General features: G+C 45.3%; 4 protein-coding genes across 7 annotated transcripts; 1 reads left to right on the forward strand and 3 right to left on the reverse strand.

Moving 5' to 3' along the window:
• The first annotated feature begins 1,813 nt into the window (after positions 1-1,813).
• Positions 1,814-5,237, forward strand: pjvk (pejvakin). Of its 2 annotated transcripts, XM_077013654.1 has the most exons (6): positions 1,814-2,024; positions 2,251-2,446; positions 2,548-2,689; positions 2,783-2,900; positions 3,130-3,255; positions 3,371-5,237. In XM_077013654.1, exons 1-6 carry the CDS (start codon positions 1,814-1,816, stop codon positions 3,667-3,669), a joined length of 1,092 nt encoding a protein of 363 aa, XP_076869769.1. In that variant the 3' UTR covers positions 3,670-5,237. The 2 variants fall into 2 exon arrangements, with proteins under 2 accessions (XP_076869769.1, XP_076869768.1); XM_077013653.1 differs by having other exon boundaries at positions 2,548-2,900.
• A 640-nt stretch (positions 5,238-5,877) lies between these two features.
• On the reverse strand, positions 5,878-12,676 carry senp2 (SUMO specific peptidase 2). 2 transcript variants are annotated; one of them, XR_013132890.1, is made up of 18 exons: positions 12,161-12,676; positions 11,460-11,515; positions 11,216-11,328; positions 11,023-11,107; positions 10,827-10,914; positions 10,532-10,682; positions 10,331-10,437; positions 10,050-10,123; positions 9,903-9,960; positions 9,733-9,814; positions 9,277-9,432; positions 8,878-9,009; positions 8,531-8,731; positions 7,984-8,063; positions 7,809-7,893; positions 7,597-7,692; positions 7,245-7,499; positions 5,878-6,756 (listed from the first exon to the last, which is right to left on the reverse strand). XR_013132890.1 is itself a non-coding variant. In XM_077015559.1 (17 exons), the coding sequence occupies exons 1-17, from the start codon at positions 12,460-12,462 to the stop codon at positions 7,434-7,436; spliced, it is 1,932 nt and encodes a 643-aa protein (XP_076871674.1). In that variant the 5' UTR covers positions 12,463-12,676; the 3' UTR covers positions 5,878-7,433. The 2 variants fall into 2 exon arrangements, 1 of the variants encoding a protein (XP_076871674.1); XM_077015559.1 differs by having other exon boundaries at positions 5,878-7,499.
• Positions 12,677-12,698: 22 nt separating this feature from the next.
• Positions 12,699-15,353, reverse strand: c8h21orf58 (chromosome 8 C21orf58 homolog). Its single transcript, XM_077015560.1, has 7 exons — positions 15,208-15,353; positions 14,943-15,000; positions 14,620-14,690; positions 14,248-14,448; positions 13,931-14,042; positions 13,512-13,633; positions 12,699-13,398 (listed from the first exon to the last, which is right to left on the reverse strand). Exons 1-7 carry the CDS (start codon positions 15,262-15,264, stop codon positions 13,216-13,218), a joined length of 804 nt encoding a protein of 267 aa, XP_076871675.1. The 5' UTR covers positions 15,265-15,353; the 3' UTR covers positions 12,699-13,215.
• A 1,911-nt stretch (positions 15,354-17,264) lies between these two features.
• LOC143521077 (uncharacterized) lies at positions 17,265-18,978 on the reverse strand. 2 transcript variants are annotated; one of them, XM_077013656.1, is made up of 3 exons: positions 18,895-18,978; positions 18,741-18,796; positions 17,265-18,590 (listed from the first exon to the last, which is right to left on the reverse strand). In XM_077013656.1, exons 1-3 carry the CDS (start codon positions 18,903-18,905, stop codon positions 17,494-17,496), a joined length of 1,164 nt encoding a protein of 387 aa, XP_076869771.1. In that variant the 5' UTR covers positions 18,906-18,978; the 3' UTR covers positions 17,265-17,493. The 2 variants fall into 2 exon arrangements, with proteins under 2 accessions (XP_076869771.1, XP_076869770.1); XM_077013655.1 differs by having other exon boundaries at positions 18,886-18,977.
• Between the last annotated feature and the right edge of the window lie 180 nt (positions 18,979-19,158).

Raw genomic sequence — 19,158 nt, forward strand, 5'->3', positions numbered from 1 at the left:
TCCTGTACTGAATCAACAAGATATAATTTAACTGAGAATCCATGTGAGCAAAGTACAGGCTGTGATGGGCTAACACTAAGGCTCTTTTCCAAGTAAATGTCTGTAAGACTTTTTACACTCTACCTAGCGGTAGTTCATTTACGACACGGCTTCTTGAGAGCACTCGTAAAGAGCATCACGCATAATTTGGAACTTTCTTCATGAAAGTTTTCTTTGGACCGGGTAGCCATGTTACCTGACTGAACAGCCCCTGCCAAATGACACAGACCATATCTCTGTACAATCATAGGACCTAAATATGTCCAGCACAAGGAGTAAAGACAGAACATAATTTCTTCTCGTTCATTCCCCTACAAGCGCTCGCTGTCCTCACACAGGTCGTTTGTTCCCATGCTTGTGAAATTACAAGTGCCTGGTCACTGGGCTTATCGTTGTAATGGCCTAACTGACAGCAAGGGTCAGATGGCGTTTCCACAACAACCCCAGTGTAGCAGCCGTGGGCCCTGTGCTTGTTCTGACCAGCGAGTGGACGGAGTCACATGACCGTGTTCTCGGACAGGGACGTTTCGTAAAATGTTCCTCGAACAGGAACTGGCTGTACTTTCTCCACCAAGCAGTGAACCTCATGAGGTCATGTGTGAGGGACTTATTCCGTAAATAAGGCATCCTTACATTTTGAAGAATGAAGTGCTGTTTTAAACTGCACTCAGCACAGGGAACTCGCCTATTTATAAAAGCAACAGCAGTCATTATGTCGTATTATGTGAGGTTGTGTTCTTCACATCACTATGCTGCCCGATGTGGACCAGAGGAGGACGGGTCCCCCTTTCTGCGTCCTGGCTCGTCTCGAGGTTTCTTCCTCTCAGCTGCACGGACTTTGTTCTCATCACTGTTGCCTCTGGCTTTGCTCTGTAGGAACTTGGAACTGAAGTATATAATGAACTTTGACTGACCAACTTACCTGAACTCTTAGAGTCGTACTAATGCTGTTGAATACTGTCCTGTTTATCTCTTAAAGGAAGCTGTTATATAGTTACATTGAACATGCTGAATTGCCTCAGAATGCTTCTCTGTCATCTTCTTGATGTCCATGTGGGAGAAGTGATGGCTGGGTTCTACACACAGTTCTACACTACATTAGGTTAACAGGCTGAGAGTCCAACATTCACAATATCAGGACTCCAGATGTTAGTGGTTGTTCCGGCTTCACCAGCCATGTATATAGTTAAATATAGATATATGTTAGATATGTTAAATATTTGACTGAATACTACAAGTAAAATAACGTTGCTCTATCTAAGCTATACTCATCCAAACTTCACTTGCTGATGTCAAATTATCCCAAATTATGTTATACCAATACACCAAACAGTCCAGCCCACTAAGTACATTATAATGACAAGTCAATGTGATAATAATGACAATAATAATAATAATAATAATAATAATAATAATACAATGTCATTATAGTTAGGCCATTGTGTGTTTCCTGCAGTAGAATATTGACTGCAGATATATAGCAGATGATATATATATATACTATACTACAGGTATAGTGAATTCTACATGGGTTCATGGGTAGTTCATTAATGTTGGGACACAGGGCCGTCAAATGTGACGCCGAAGTTGACGCGTTTGACAGAGGACACATATCAGCTTACTGCTCCCTCTCCATTATTCAGCAGCCCAGCGACTGAAGGCAGCTCCTTCTCTCTCACCATTCAGCTCACGAACAGCCAGGTCTGGAGCCGCCATGCCTACGGACTGACCCGCGGACCCTCGACCCCGCCAGGGGCCGGCCGCCAGCATCGACATGTTCGCCGCGGCCACTAAGAACTTTGTGAAGCAGGTGGGGGATACAGGACGCCTGGTCCCCGTCCCGAGTCTGAGCGAGGCGGACCGCTTTCAGCCCCTCAGCCTGGTCTCGAGGAAGAGGAGGAAACATTTCTGGAAGAAGACCAAATACATCTCGTCTCCGTTCTCCCTGAAAGACATTCTTGTGGGCGAAAACGAGATTACCGCAGGTAAAAGGCACAACAAACCCAAAAGGTCTAGTATTCTAATGTTGAAGAACAGCCTACATGATATCTACATGAATACATAGAAAGGATTACATATGCATAAATGTTCATGAAATTTTGATCTGCTGTGATAGAAATGATTCATTTGCCACATTCGACAAGCACAGAAAACACATCAGGCATGACCTGATGATGACAGGCATGTAACCTTATCCATTTCTGGATATAGGAGTTTCATCTTACCAGCTCCTCAACTACGAAGACAAGTCAGATGTGACCCTAAACGGGCGTCTGGGTAACCATCTGATTCACGACGTGGGCGTTAATGTCACTGGTTCCGACTCGGTGGCGGTCAAAGCTTCCTTCGGGATCGTGACCAAGCATGAAGTGGAGGTCCCTACTTTACTGAGGGAGCTGAACGCAAGGTAGAGAACAGTGAGTCCGCAAAAGATGACACTTGGTGGGCGTGTTTACTGCAGTTTTGAGTTTCTCAGTGTCCGTGCCTTGAGTGTGCCTCTTGCTTTAGGAAGGTGGAGCTGGACCACTGTCTGATCCGCCAATCGAAAGACAGCAAGCGCACCGTGCTGTGTGTGGTCATGGAGAGCATACGCACCACACGTCAATGTTCCCTCACCGTGCACGCCGGCATGCGTGGGACTACCATGAGGGTAAACAAATGCACATATGCCCTTGCAGACATCTACAGACACACACACACACACACACACACACACACACACACACACACCTGTCTCGTACAGTTTCAGATAGACGACGGCCGTAACCCTAAAGGCCGAGACAAAGCCATCGTTATTCCAGCTCACACCACCATAGCGTTCAGCATCTGTGACCTCTACATCCGACTGGATGGAAGTCTAGGTGAGCAACACAGACAGCTGCCCTCGCAAATCGCTGTGGACTGTTCACAATACTTTACTGTATCTGCCTTCCATTCTCCATACTTGCATACTTAGACTGTATACTGTCTCCTCTGCAAAGGCACTAAGTGTACTCAGAGGGCATGTGCCTGGAATTGGTCTCTTTGTGTGTGCAATAGAACATGCGTGTCTGAAACCTGCCCCATCACTGCCTTCACCCCTCTGTCCAGAGATCTGCGTAGCGCCGGAGTCTGTGGGAGGATTTGAGCGGGAGCAGTTGCAGGAACACGGAATTTCTTTTGGCAGACTGCGAAGGTTCCTGTCAGGAATCATTTACGGCAACCCCTTCAGAGCAGGTAATGTGATGGAGTCATGATAGTGCCAAACTCCAGTTTGACCAGTTCAGTTAATGCCACACTTGCCCAGAAGCCCCGTGCATGCGGTGAGCGTTCACGTGCCTCCGTCCTGCAGATGACCGGCCTTTTCTAGAGCTCATGCACAGCGACGCGTACATGGACGACACGGCCGACTTCTACGAGAGGGCGGCCAGCATGACGGACCTGTCCACATCGTACCTGCGTGACGACAAGCACACGCGGGTCAACCTGCTTAACCACAACATCCCCAAAGGGCCGTGCGGGCTGTGTGGGATGGGTCACCAGCGCCGCGAAACCGTCTACGGGTGCCTGGAGTGCTCCTCGGGCGGACAAAAGTATGTGCGCCTGCATGCCGTGCCCTGCTTCGACCTGTGGCACAAGAACATGCACTGACCTCCCTGCGTGGGGATAGGCTCACAGGCCTGGGGCGAGGAAGCTGATTGGGCCTCGTTGTGGAACTAAAGTTAACGGTCACCGGGGAAAAAAGTGGAAAACATTTGGGTGAATTCAAGCACCAGGGGTTATGTATTCTGGGTGCTGGGTTTCTGAATGCTTTAGTACTCATGACACACAGCAAGAAAACAGATGAGAAAAATATAGGCAGATTTCATGGGGATATTAAATGGTAAGTCTGTTGTTTTGGGCCTGGAAAAAGAGGTTAACAGAGATTCACTATTACATTTAATTCAGGACAATAATTTTTCAGAGATTTCTTTGTTAAATCTACATGTGAAAGGAGCTGCCATTTATAAAGGTGTTGCTCAGTCTTTCAGAATGTAAAAAACATCTAAACTGATTTTTTTTAAAGGTTGTTAAAAAAATGAAGATTTGTCAATTTGTTTACACACCAGGTCCAAAGCTCAGTCCTTTCATGTTGCTATGGTGCTCGTTATTGTGTTTACATACTGTATTAGTTTTGAAGTCTAAATCTTCCTCTGAAAATGAACCGGGGTGTTTGGGCACTATAATACCACATGCAGGACAGTGGGACAGTCTGCCCATATCCTCTTACCTTTACACCAGCACCAGCTGACTCTCTCTCTCTCTCTCACACACACACACACACACACACACATAGGTACTTGAATAATTAAGGGTTATAATAAATTAACTAGTGGATCACGTGATAGACAGAAGTCACTGTCTTGCTATCTCAGGTGAGAACTAGGTTGTTGTTGTTTTTTTGCAGTTGGTAATCTAGACTAGCTTCCACAACACTTCACAGCAGCAAGCTACCTGCTACAAGAACTCTCCGGAACACTAAAATCTCTGAAATACTATAAACATTACTGTTTGGGCCGGTTCCTGCCAACTCTACCAGTCCCCCCAGTTCATGGCCCAGTTCTGGATTCAGCTCTATTCAGGTCTCACTTATGTTTGTTAGCATCAGTAAAATTTCAGTTTGCATTATTTATTTCCATGTTCCTCTGGCTTTCCAAGTTTATGAAATGTTCATTTACAGAACGGTGGAGTTTCAAAAAAATTTATTAACCCTTCCACTCTGAAGGTATATTTAACAAGATATACCAAATAAATTCTAAATGTGAAAGAACTATATCAATACTACATAGAAACAAAATGTGGTTGCAAGAAAGTAAAAACTATAAAAGTCATTTACATTTAAAAATTATTAGGCCTATTGGGTAGATTGGGAAAGATTATTGGGTAAACAAACTGACCATTTTTTCATCTATATATGTCACAAATGATCTTTAAAGTTTCTTGGATGTTCATTACAAATCTCCAGACGATCCAGCTCGGAGGAAGGGTTGTTTGGAGAACTACTTTTCTGTGGGGTCTGGAGAACAGACATGTTAACATGACGTGTTTCAAGAAAATCAAGGACATGAACTAGGCCTGCGTAGGTTGTCATGGAATGCCTCGTTTGCTCTGAATGAAAAGTTCGTTCTCAAATAACTTCAACTTCGAGCGCAGCCCGAAGCATCAGCTCCGAATTACTGTTTAGCAGAGACGAGTTTTTAATGTACTGTGTCAATGTTTTAAGGAACTGTTTTGAAATACAAATAAAAGTGTGCAGCTGAGCGTGGGATTAAGCTATACGGACTCTTGTCTCGTGCAACAGCCTAGTAACAAATCACAAGAATGAAACGGAGTCTAAAATTAAAAGCCTGCAATATTTTCACCCCTTAAGACTGAACTTAGTCCAACAGATGTCCATCACCTCATTTTCCAGACCACCACCCCCCATACTATACCCAGCTCTTGTATTATGAAGTATGATAGCACCATCTGTTGGTGAAAGTATATTATCACATTGTAAAAAGTATACCTCTTCCAATCAAGAGTCTGATTTTGAGACAGTTCTAAAGAACCTATATGATTATGGAACAAAACTGTAGATGCTTTTTTTTAATTAAGTGAACTTCTCACTATATTGGCAGTTGTTTCAAGATAATGTTTAAAACCAGAAAAAACACTCTATAAGATATAGAAATTTCAGTAGTCCTAATATTCTTAGCTGAGAATTAGAATATGAAAATTAGATACTAATGTACAATGGTTTATTTTGCGAATACCTGCTTTCACAGAGTGCACACCCAACATTAATAGTAAGAAAATAACAGACAGGGGAAAAAAAAATGATTTTTCCAGTTGTTTATTACTTAAAAAAATAATTACCAACATTTTGCATGAGTGCCAAAACATCAGACAGACAACAGACGTCAGCATCATCTCAGCTGTCTGTAACACGCTCACACATTCACTGCTCCCCTCCACGTACAACTGAGCAGGAGACACAAACGAGAGAACACCCAACCTCCAAAAAAAGGTGTATCCTCAATTATAACCTTAAACCAACAGAACGTAGCTCATTAAGTTTACATTTTAAATTAAATAAGCATTTATATTTATTATTATTATTAAAATCCTAAGAAATGGGGACCAAAGCAGATTAGAGAAGGGTAATAGGTATGGAATGTCATGACAGTAGGTTCTGAAGGTCTGAGGGTTCGGGGATCTACCGACGTCCCACTCCACAGCTCCCCCATCCTACGTTAGGGTGAATAGGTCTGTTCTGAAGATACCAGACTCTTGTCGTGACAACAGCCGGCCGGTGAAAATGCTACTGAGCAAGGCCTACAAAGCACGAGGCGGATGAAATTCACTCCGTCTGCATCTGTTGGGGATTGATCACTCCTTCCAGCTCAGCCCAACAAAACCAAAATAACAAAAAACTTGCATTAATAAAATACAACCTGTTAGAATCAGTGACGAATATTATATATATATATATATATAAATAAAACAGATATAACAATCCATCTGCTTTGCCATTGCATTTTTTATCATACAGTACAGACCCGACACACACACACACACACACACACGCACACACAAACACACGTTTGTAGTAGCATTTAGCGTTTTCATCCGTAATGCTCACTGCCCTACTTAGTACTGAAGATTAGAGTCCAAGAGGAACAAACGATTGTGTGAAGGCACTTGGGGTCCGTGTATCTACAAGAAGAGAACGAGTCCACAGGATTAACACTGGTGCAGTCACTGCTCAGTACCGCAGTTCTTAAATACATTCACTCCTGCCATTGTTTACAATTCTTCAGACAAAATAACAGTCCCAAACATCTCACAGCAGGCAACTCCTGACTGCTTCCTGCCTACAGCAATAAATAGCTTGTCCTCTTCCTCGTTTGGACGCCACGGCGAACGTGAAATATACTATAAAACCGCGATTCGGTTCGTTCCACATGCCTGGAGACCTAGAGAGGAGGAGCAACTGTGTGTGTTCACCTGTCCACTCCATTTTGCACACATCCAAACCCTCAGAGCTGGATTCTTGAAAAGGGGGCTATATGTATTCACAGACTCACCCCTAGGGGGCGATATGACAAATCTGGGAATGGCTAGTATTAACAATAACAAAAAAAAAACCCCACACAACACACACTACGCTCTCGTCTTACTGACTTTGCCACCTGTAGACTTGCCTCTGTAGTCCAGTTCCGTAGCGTAGAGCCTAAAACAACCCAATCAAAGTCGTAGGAACATTCCGGATGACCGGGCGGGGCGAGTCAGATGTGAGGATGGAAGTAGCGGTCCACCCACAGCCTCCGCACACGAGGCGCAGAGGACACGCGGGCTGCAGTCCTGTGTTCTGGTCGAGGTCGGTCGTCTGTCTACTGAAGCAGTCTCTGTTTGAGGATCTCCCAGATCATGGCCTTTCTGAAGTAGGGCATGTGACACTGCCAAGGACACACAGAGATGTGATGCCCAACGCCGTCTGACCTGCTCAACTCACGCCACCTCTATTGCAATGCAGACTGAGCGGATGTTTGTTACCTGTCGGAAGGTGAAAGGTCGGCCACGAGCGATGTAATCGGCGTACTTGCACACAAAGACGCCACAGTCACTGCCGTTCTTCTGATGGGGCACCTCCTAAACGTGAAATTTCACACGTGCCAAAAAAGTTGTTGTATCTACACACCACAGGTCAACCTCTACACGTCAGGACGTCAGGACACGGCAACGCGTCCCGTCCTGCACCAGCGTACCGTGGTTCGCAGACTGCTCACGCTCCACTTCAGGTCTTCTAGATCTTTGCCTTTTTTGACCTTGTACTCTTCTTTCAGGTACATCCTGTGAGAAAGCAAAGAGCACCATGAGACCCCCACATCCGCGTGAGCGAGACTCCCGTAGATCCGTGAGCGAGACATCCAGAACACTCACAGTATCAAGTTACATATGTCCTCATGCCTCTGACCCATGGAGTCATACGACCTCACCGACTTTGTTCTGAACTCAACAGCCTAGAGGAAGAAAACACAACACCATATATCAGAACTACACCACCCAGGCCCACTCCAAACTACACCACTCAGGCCCTCTCCAAACTACACCACTCAGGCCCTCTCCAAACTACACCACCCAGAACCTCTCCAAACTACACCACCCAGGCCCTCTCCAAACTACACCACTCAGGCCCTCTCCAAACTACACCACTCAGGCCCTCTCCAAACTACACCACTCAGGCCCTCTCCAAACTACACCACCCAGAACCTCTCCAAACTACGCCACACAGAACCTCTCCAAACTACGCCACCCAGAACCTCTCCAAACTACGCCACCCAGAACCTCTCCAAACTACACCACCCAGAACCTCTCCAAACTACACCACCCAGGCCCTCTCAAACAAATTCACTTAAATCTCTGAACAGAGTTCTGACATTTCCTGGCAAACGCAGCCCGGCGTGTGACGTGCAGGACTACGACTCACCGCGAGAGACCAGTGCACGCCCAGGTGGAGAGGAACAAGGATGACGTCGTACAGGAAGAGGTCGACGGCCTTGGTCCAGCGGCGCACGGCCGGGTGACCTCCAGACAGGAGCTTGGGGAAGAAGAAGGTGCTGAAGCAGTAGACCTTCCTGCCAGTCTGCTCGCTGCGCGCCATCACCAGGTTCAGGTAGAAATTTATCACCTGTCGCCAAGACAACGGGGACGCGGGATGGAATTAGCACACTGCAGTGGGAATATCCCATCACCAGCAGGTTATGGTTTGTGAAGCAGCAGAGATCTGGTAGAACGTGAACCTCTACATGGCCCTGATCTCAGGGGCCGGTGTACCTCATCATTGAGCCAGCTTCCCTCCTGCAGGGTTGCCAGATCCCTCTGTGTAATCCGTAGCTTGAAAGCGCTGCTCAAAACCAGGTTTGGGTCTCTCTGGGCAAGGGCAGCACTCACCTCCTGCTGCATCTCCTGCAGTACACATAACACAAACATTAACACAGAAGGCCTGTAAATTACCATATGAATTACCATATGCATTCGAATTACCATATGCATTACGTTATTAATGTACTTGATAGAAAATGTCTTTCCTCGTTTATGAGTTCTTAGCAAAGCTATGTTGTTTTGCAAACGCTAATGCCTTTAATATTCCCAACCATGGAATGTTAAAGCATAAGCAATAATAAAAGGGAGGAGGGACCATGAAGGAAGTGGAGGAGGTCTGATGCTGCTAACCTTGGTCAGTCTGGGGAACTCCTCCTCACAGCGCCTCCCTGTGTCTGGGAGGGGCTCGCACCGTGTCTGTGCAGCAGGCTGGTACACTGCAAACGTCTCTCTCTCCTTCAGGTGCAGCCTGGTCTCCACCTCCACAGACAGGTCCACGTCTACTGGCTGCAGGGGCGGAGCCAGAGAGACACAAAATGGGCAGGGTCAGAGTAATAAAAATAAAAGACTACCAATTTTGAAAGCAACAGTAATATCTCTCTCTCACACACACACACACACACACACGTACAACAGCATCCACACTTGAAGAGCAACAGTACAATTTGTACACAGCTCAGCTCTGTAATACACATGGAGAACTTCATATCCTGGATGAGTCTGATGTTTTGCAGGTTTTGGTTAAATCTGAAAAGTCTTATTTAAAAACCACCATGTATTATAAGGCAGAGATGCAGCGTTCCTTACCACTGTGTTTTTTGAAGACTGGTCACCTGGTTTCTTGTCCCACACATCACTGACTAGTGCTCCACAGCTGACATCAATCTTTCTGCAGCAGAACGTGAACAACAATGTAGGAACCAGCGTGCACACCCATATGAAATTAAAAAGGGTTATGGCAGAGGGTGAGGGATTACCTGTCCTTAGTGTGATGGATCGAAGTGACATCCCTCCATGCGGACACAGTGGGATTGACTATAAAGGAAGAGAACCCCCCATTCAAGGCACCATGAGCCAAGTCTCAGGTATCACCGATTAGTGTGTTTGTGTGATCTGTAGCTCACCTCTGATTGGAACCGGTTTGCTGATCTCAGCAGTACGACTTAAAGGCTTGTGGCCATCCAGAGAAAAAGCTGTGCTGGAAGAATAAATAAGTTCTGTCAGCATCCTCAGTCAACAAACTCACCAATCACTGCATAATCTACCTGTTAACACTACAACAACTAATTACAACTCCTGAGTAGGATTTATACAATGTTACTGCAGGAAATAGTTCTGAAAGTGAAATAGTAACACGGTAAACAAGTCAAATAAAGATTTTGAAAGTTTTAAAACATGCTCCTACTTTTGTGGCTTCACCCGTCCAAACGGAAGGGGTTTGTTCTTCGAGTACTTCTCGGACACCATTTCTACCAACTTCCTGTAGTGCTCTCGGTCACTTTCCTTCAAGGCCTAATTTACAAGACAAGCCAGAGACACCACTTAAGTCATTTAGACGACCATGCAGGCTCCGCTGGGCCGGGCGCCGGTGCCGTGCGGGCCCTACCTCCTCCACGGTAAGGCAGGGCTTGTGGGCTCGGGCCGGGGGGTCCGTCTCGGACAAGCCCAGGCCGGTGCGGGACGGCAGCAGCTGCACGGACGTCGCGTGGTGCCGCTCTCTCTGACGATCCTGGTTCGCCATGTACAGGGTTGGGCCACTGACACGGACAATGAAAGACAAATTACAGCGTCCGTAGTGTCACACTGTCGTCATTCAGGACGCTTAAGTAATATAATGAGACAAACATAATACATGTTCCACATGATTAAATAGCTTTTCTGGACACATGAAGTACACTCACTCAGATTTTCTCATCAGGGGCTGGGCACCCTGGTAGAAATTCGGAACAGTCTTGTCTTTCCTAGGCAATCCCGTTTCAACCCGTTTTTCTGATCAGGTAAACAAGAGGCAGACAGACAAATCACAGAGTGACTTCCACCATTATTAAACTGATCTGGCACTTTTTTTCTGATAAATGCATGTTTAACCAAACTCACCCATTTTAACATCACCACTAACCATCCATTTGTTTAGGCCGTTGCTGTTAAGTTCATCAATACCCATTAGAGCAACATGTCCAACCTAGGACAAATGTGAAAAAAAACAAAAAAATGTACCTTGCATTAACAAAATGAAAACTAGGCAGACTAAAATAATCTAGGCAGATTAGGATTCGGGGAGCCGTCAAACCTGCGTTGCTCTACTCCCTTTCCCATTTTCATAACTGCACGTCTTGTGTTGTCGCAACCGAAGCAATCCTGTTATTCCTGCAAACGTCTTCTTGACAGCTCTGATAATCACATCTGTAAAAGGACCTTATGATTACCAACCCCGCTACACCAGACATGATGAAACACCTACACTGAACCACAGAGAGACGGAGGGAGATTAGTAGTGAGGGGGGGCTGGTTTGAGGAACGCGAGGTCGTTTTACCCCGTCTTGGTCTTTTGATCTCCAAGTGTTCCGATATACCATCCGGAGAATGGACCCTGCAGAAACAGACCAGCAAGCAAACGTGAACACACCGTATCGTGAACACACCGTATGATCCAGTGTCGCCGTAAAAGTAAACGTAAAGGTTATGTGTATATAACGTTAGCCATGTTTACATACAGACACAAACAACCACGCTTGGCCAAACTGCTGTACAGGCTTAATATCCAAAAGTAAACCAGACACAGCAAGTAGTAAATTCTTAAAACATGATACACGGTGAAGAAATACATCACAATCCACCCGTTACCTCACCAAGCGACCTAGCGAGTGATCCCCCCGCTAGCGATGCTAACCAGCTAACACAGCGCCACTACACTAGCTAACTGAGCTAGTTAGCCAACATAGCGGCCCGCTAAATATAACCTAGACTTGTCAAAAATGGGTTTTTTTTCTTAAACATTCAGTGAGGGAAATGTGTCGGATTGATGTAGTCACACATATAAATGAGCTAACCAGTGTAGGACCAGCCGCTTTAACTATTCAGTGACAGTCATCTAGTTAGCCGTTAGCTAACGTTACTAGCCGAAAGCTAGAAGTTGCTAGCGGCGGCAAGAAGCCCGGATGAAGCTGACGCTCGCGCTGTTAGCCCCGTTAACGGCGACACCGACGCGCGGTTGAACGACGACGCGCTCACTAACCGTTCATAGTTGCGTTTAGCGGGCCTGGCGCCGCGTTTGCCGTGCTGGTGGCGGTGCGGTTCGGCGGCGGCGGTGGGCCGTGGTGGTGGGGTACCGCTCGCAGGCCAGCTCGTAGAGATCCCCCCGGAAAAAGGCTCGAAAAGCGACGACAGTCCGTCAACTATCCATTCATACATCACAGACCACCAGGAGGAATAAGACGCCTGGGTGTTTGGTAGTGCCAGGTCTGTGTGTTTGGTAGTGCCAGGTCTGTGTGTTTGGTAGTGCCAGGTCCGTGCTCGGCTTGGGAGATCTCGGCACATCGAATACGACGCTGCGTTGAATCCAGTGTGTGTCGCTACACACGCGCCTCGTCTAATGGTTGGACAAGAAGTCTCTTCTCCCGTCGTGCGGGTGGAGGAAGGGGGATGAGAGGAGGATGAGGGGAGGAGAAGGAGGGGATGAGAGGAGATGGAGGGGATGAGAGGAAGATGAGGGTATGAGAGGAGGATGAGGGGAGGATAGGCGTCCAGATGTCATAGGTCAGAGAGCGCCCAGCTTCGTGTTTTACAGATAGGCAGTGTGGATCAAATCCTAACAACACTATTCACAACACCGCACTTTAGCGCCCATCGCGCAACAGTTCGGCTGTTGACTTATTCTTTACATAAACAGGCCTTCAGTTATTCATCAAATGACCATTAATAAATAAGCAAACTCTGAAACAAAACAAAAATGTTTATTCCATTTTTTAAATTAAAGCTTTAACCCATTAACCCACCCCTGAAACATGCTTGAAAGTGTAAGGTACACCGGGAAGACCTCCTGCCAGATGTGTGGATGTAAATAATGATTTTTAATCTGAAAAATCAATCAAGCACCATTTTAGAACTGGTACCTGACATTACATGAGCATCTTGTGATGTTTAGCTGATGAGTAAAAAAAAGTGAAAACACAGAACACTGTAGCATGTCTATAACTTCTCTGTCTTATCTCAGTTTCTTCAAAGTCTCTTTAGTTCTAATGTTTTTTTTTCTGTCTAGTCAAATTGCTGATCTGCACAGTACACCGGCTCTTATGTGTACAGTGGAGGAAGAGTTACTGGACTAGTTACATGCTGGACGGATGGCTGATAAGCTCCTCCTCCTCCTGCTGACATGTTAGGAGGCCAAGCCGAGTAGCCAATGGGAGGAAGCGGGGGCGGGCCGTAGTGATAGTAATGGTGGATAGCACCCCTCTTGGCTTTCAAATAGTTCTCCTGTTTGAAACACCATGACAACACTATGTTTACACTTTTGTCAATGCTACAAAATAACCAAATAATCAACCACTCAAATAATCAAATAACCAATCAAATAATCCAGCAGTCACCTGGCCTGAGTGTACACCTGGTCCTTGGGAGCAGGTTCCTGGGGGGAGGGCCTTCAGCATCATGTTGTGCATAATGATCTGATGCATCTGAGCATTCTGCATTAACATTAGCTCAACCATATCTAGGAATCAAACCAGGAGACAGTCTAGGAATCAAATCAGGAGACAGTCTAGGAATCAAATCAGGAGACAGTCTAGGAATCAAACCAGCAAAGTTACAAAATCTTTCAGCAGTCTACAAAATAATAAATGTTTTCAAGATCTGTCAACTTATAAAGCATCAGCAAGATACACCCTAATGAATAATGATATTATGAATGTGATTAGCAATGATCCTAGTAACATATGAAGTGATGGGGACTATTTGCTAATGTGTTCAGCTATTCTCTACACATTAACACCATGTTTATAGTATTTACCTTCTTTAATACTGCCTGATCTGTATGGGACAGGTTGCAGGGGTGGAATCTGTGCTATAAGTGGCTGTTGCTGGGGCAACTGCTGAATGATGGTGGCTGGTTGCTGTGGAAACTGTAGTAAATAAAATTAGTACCACAGTGGAAAAAGTAAATTGAATTGAATTCTCAGTGCAGATGATTTCAGTCTGGTGTGAACCTACACTGCTAATGTCCATAGTTTGTGAACTAAGGTATCAACATTACAAAAAGAAAGGAGAGTTTAGAATGAGTGAAGAAAGGGACCCTTCATCTAAATGCAAGAGGAGGGGTATCCTCACTGGGTACTGAATGATCCTGGGAGGTGATGGGGCAGGAGGTGGAGGTTGAGGTGGGGGTCCTCCCCAGGCTTGGACAGCGGATGGGTAGATGGGGACAGGGGACATGAGTCGAGCAGGTGAGTGGAATGAGTCATAATGATGCCGTTTGTGTGTTCCAGCCCAGGTGTGAGGTCTTCCAACCCCCTCCAGCATGTGCTGTTCCTGCGTCAGACACACAGTGACACACACTGAATGTTACACATCACACAACAACGTAAACGATGAGAAGTTGATCATGAGAAATTAGTTGCTTAGTAATATTAGCTTGCTAAGTCTGAGTTAACAGGTCAGGGTGTCATCGTTAATGTTCTCAGGATGAGATGCTGACCATACCCGCAGTCTCCGGAGAAGGTCCCTCTTATAGCTCAGAGCTCCACGTAATGCATCCATCTGGCCATCACTTCCTGTGGTAAAAAAAGTGACTTTGTATCTGTCAACTCCATGTAAAGTGCTTTCATCTGTCAGTAAACCAAATCCTTGATTTTCCATCCATGTCACTAGCTCTCACTTTCACGTTTTTAGATTACACCTTAAATAAGTGATCTAATTATGTATGTATACGTCACCACACCAAAATTAAAACATTCTGTTAAAGATGACGTATAGTAAAACGCCTGTATTTTTTCATTTGTTTCAGAATGACAGGTTTACAGTACTTGTGGAAATGGCAGAATGGCCTCTGTCATCATGAGCTCCTCTCTCATGCTCTAGCCTCTAATATAAAGGAGAAAACAAAGGAATGATTTGCACATAGGCTATCTCTTAATGACCAAGAATGTGGCAGTCAGAGCAATGCGAGCTTGCATCAGGCAGAGGGAGTGTATCAATAAAAAATATTAGGTAAATAAATATGTTAATATGTAATAATAATGTGTAATAATATGTAATATGTATTACTTAGTCTTCCTTATTCACGCTTACCTTTTCCAACAGCTTTAGTTTTAGTCGAGTCATTTGGTCAACCATTGGATCAGCCATTGCAGCAGAAAACCTACAACACCATGAACCAAACAATTGTATGGTGTAGAGGTTCACCACGTTTCTCGTGTGTCTTTTTCTTGCGTACATGTCCCCACATACCCAGGCCGGCTGGACGTGTTTGTCTTGGTTGCCAGAAACATGCCCTGCCTCTCTGTTGCCATGTTACAGGCCGATATTTCTTTGTTTGTCTAGGAGATGCAGGTTTACATGTTAAGCAGCAATGCTATAGGTTTTAGATGTTATTTAAATATTATTACTTGACATTATTTAATTATCTTTGTGTAAGGATCAGGGCCGTCACCAGGGTAAAAGATTCACCCTACTATTACATACTACTTCATTCTATTAAATAATGTAAATATGCCATATTTTGTCAATTGTGATTTTTTTTCACTGCAATCGAAATTTGTCCTCCGCTTTTTACCCATCTGTGCAGTTAGACCACACACACACACACACACACACACACACACACACACACACACACACACACACACACACACACACACTAGTGATTACTGGGGGGCTGTGGATCACACGTGCCCAGAGCAGAGGGCAGCCCTAGCCTGGCGCCCGGGGAGCAGTTGGGGTTAGGTGCCTTGCTCAAGGGCACTTCAGTCATGGCCTCAGGTCAGGGAATCGAACCCACGACCCACTGGTCGCAAGACCAGTTCCCTAAGACAGGACCATGACTGACCCATTACAGACCACTTCATTCTCCACTTGTTTTCACAATAACTTCTATAATGTACATTGTCACGTGCGGCTACGCCCCCTCTCGTAGCTGTCACTCTGGGTTCCCTCATGTCCGTGTACCCTGCCTGTTTGTCCCGCCCTGCTCGTTTGTCTTCGTGTTTCCTTGTTTGTTGCCACGCCCCTGTGTCATTGTCATCACCTGTCCCTAGTTTAGTCCTGTGTATAAAAGCCCCTGTGTCTCCCTTGTCGAGTATTTTTGATTCCTTGTTTGATTGTGTCTGTGTTGATCACTATACCTGACCGTTGATTGTTCCTGCCTTTTTTTGATCCAGTGTCTGTACTCGTGTCCCCTGTCTTGGTAATGCCTGTTTTTGCATGTTATTCGGACTGCCCTCCCGTTATCGACCCGGACTGGTTATCCGACGACGAGTATGGAATGTCCTGCAATAAATCTCGCTCCTCTCAGCGGTTGTGTCCGTCTCCTCGCTCCGTGGCGCAAACCACGTTACATACATCTGATTCTTCAAACCACTCCCACAATGTTTAAACACGGAATATTTGATTATGTAAATATATAATTATGTAGGACTAAACTGTTTGGTTTGCATATTTTCCTTTTGCAATCACTATATGGCTTCTGCTCAAGACTTTAGGTAATTTGACCTTACTATGTTAAATTGCTTTACATTTAAAAGTATTTTAGTTTAACTTCCAGCTTATTTAATAAATATCTTCATTATAAATCATACAAAGCCTAAATGTTAATTCTACAACTTCATATTTGGTGAGACCATAGATATGTAAATGCAATGTATGCTTAATGCTGATTTGAAGGCTAAAGGTGGTCACATCAGGCATTGAGATTTCACTTTACTCACTTTGTATGTTGTCAAAAAAAAATTGAAAGAATTTACTTGCATTGCAGTATACTTTCCACACACTACCAACTGAAGTTAAAGCATTCTTTGACATGTCAAGATGCATATGTGAAGTTTTGTATTTTTGCAAACCTAGACCTGCAGCTAACCCAAGAAACCTCAATATGCCATTCTCCTATATTAAAGTATGATCATACCTTGCTGAGAAGATGGATTCATTTTGTACATTTGTCCTGGGCCATTTTAATATGAGCATTTATTCACAACAATATTCTTGCAGTGGTAAAGGCATCTAAACTGACCATTCTAAAAACACTAGCAGGTAAAGGTCAATCACACACACCTTGCAAAACCAGGAGGTTGCAAACCCTTAGTTTGGATGTTGTGCCTTCTCAACCAGTTTGAAAACAGAACCAAATCAGAGACAGCAAGTGTAGTTGGTTTTATTTAGATCACAACCAGAATCGATCCATCCAGCACCTCAAGACTGCATCAAACCCTCAAGTCCCATAATCCTGATCCCACCCAATGGAGTAGCTGCTGAAAACCCCTTTGGGCGATTCATGGATGGAGGATGTCCGACCTGCTGGGCTTCACTGGTTGAGCATTACAGTGTGGGATTCAGGAGGAACATGATCTTCAGCATCTGGCATCAGGCAGTCTGTGCTGAAGTACCTTTGGAATGCAAGAGGTCGTATTGGCCTTTTTGTCCAGAGGGATGGCTGGAGGTCACATGAGAACCCCACAGCTGGGATTGGGCAGTCTGTCCTGAAGGGTGGTAGGGGCCAGAGGAATGGCCTTTGTGCATATCCTGGGTATGTGGGTGTCCAGGAAACCTGTGCCTTTTATGAGCATCATCCCAATCGGTCTGGGGGTAGGTGGTAGGGACACCAGAACCCCACAACTGGGTTTGAGAATGTTCCCAAGGGCGGTACAGCCCGGAGTGCTGGCCTTTGTGCATATCGTGGGAATACGGAGGTCCACGGAACCCGTGTTTTTTACGTGCATCATCACCGTTGAACAGGTAGCTGGTGGTGGGCACACCAGAACCCCACATCTCAGAATGGCGGCTAGATGGCTGCCATTTGCCTTCAACCCAAGGAGGGTGCCTCCTGCTGCTTTTTTGAGGATCCCTGGCTGAACCCACACCGAGGTTCTCACTAGCCAGAGAAGAGAGGCTCGATTTCATCTGGGGTAGAAAAGCTGGGGCCTTACTTCGTGGCCTGCTGTGGAAAGGACGGCCATGTTGTGGGCCTTGAGGGTGAGGATGGGACAGACCACGATGAGGAGGACGTGTTGACTGGCCTGGAGATGGAACCCTGTAGGGTCCCTGATGGCCTAGACCAGACTGGACAGATTCCCTGGGCACCCAGACACCAGAGGAACCCTGGTATAAATGCCCTTGCTCAAAAAGACTACTGGACAACTCAGGGGTTTCTAGTGCAACATTAGGTTTAAAGCTCCAGGTTTCAACAGAACCCAGATGGTGGGTTTCAGATACATCTCCAGGGTCATATTGGACAACAGTCCGGTAAGGTCCTGCAGATTCACTTCCAGTTACAACCTCTGAGAAACCCTGTTGGCTGCTGGAAGCCCAGTTTGACTGATCATCCTCCCCGAATTTCATATCTTGCTCAGAGACCACAGAGCTACTTTCCATGGCTACAACACTAGAACTAAAGTCTTCTTCCTCAGGCTGATAACTAGGGTAGTTGACTTTTTTAGGCCAAGCCACAGAATCCCATTTGACTACAGCATATCAATAAGGAGCAGGTTTTGTATTCCACATGTGGAAAGAGGGTGCAGGGGTTGAACAGAAACAAGGGAAAGAGTTATTATTTAAACTCTGAGCAAGCACAAAGCATCAATGTGTGTAGTCCAATCCAACTAGTTTTTTACCGTATCGTCCCCCTGCATCTTTCACCAGTAATACTGCACTGAGAAGAAACCAAAACCTACGAGACAAAAAAGAGCATTTACTCAATTAATCCACCATCACATTTAAATAAGTAAACACAACAAGTGACTCCTGCCACATGGATACCTTCTATACCTCCACATCATAGATACAGATGGGATACTCCAGAACACAACTTCAGACAGCCCTTCCTTTACTCTTTAAGAACCACAGACCACGATAGTTTCTCTGTCTACCTGCATTCCCTTTAAGCCTCAAAAACTCAATGAAAATGAAAAACAGCAAAACTCTGCAGAAGCACGTACTTCACTCAAAATTCTTTGTTTTTGCCTCAAAAGCTAATTTTTAGGTCAGTCAATTTATTAGTGCCATATCTAGTCTGTGTACCACTGCCTATGA

The sequence above is a fragment of the Brachyhypopomus gauderio genome, chromosome 8 (genome assembly GCF_052324685.1).
Source record: "Brachyhypopomus gauderio isolate BG-103 chromosome 8, BGAUD_0.2, whole genome shotgun sequence".
Lineage (NCBI taxonomy): Eukaryota > Metazoa > Chordata > Actinopteri > Gymnotiformes > Hypopomidae > Brachyhypopomus > Brachyhypopomus gauderio.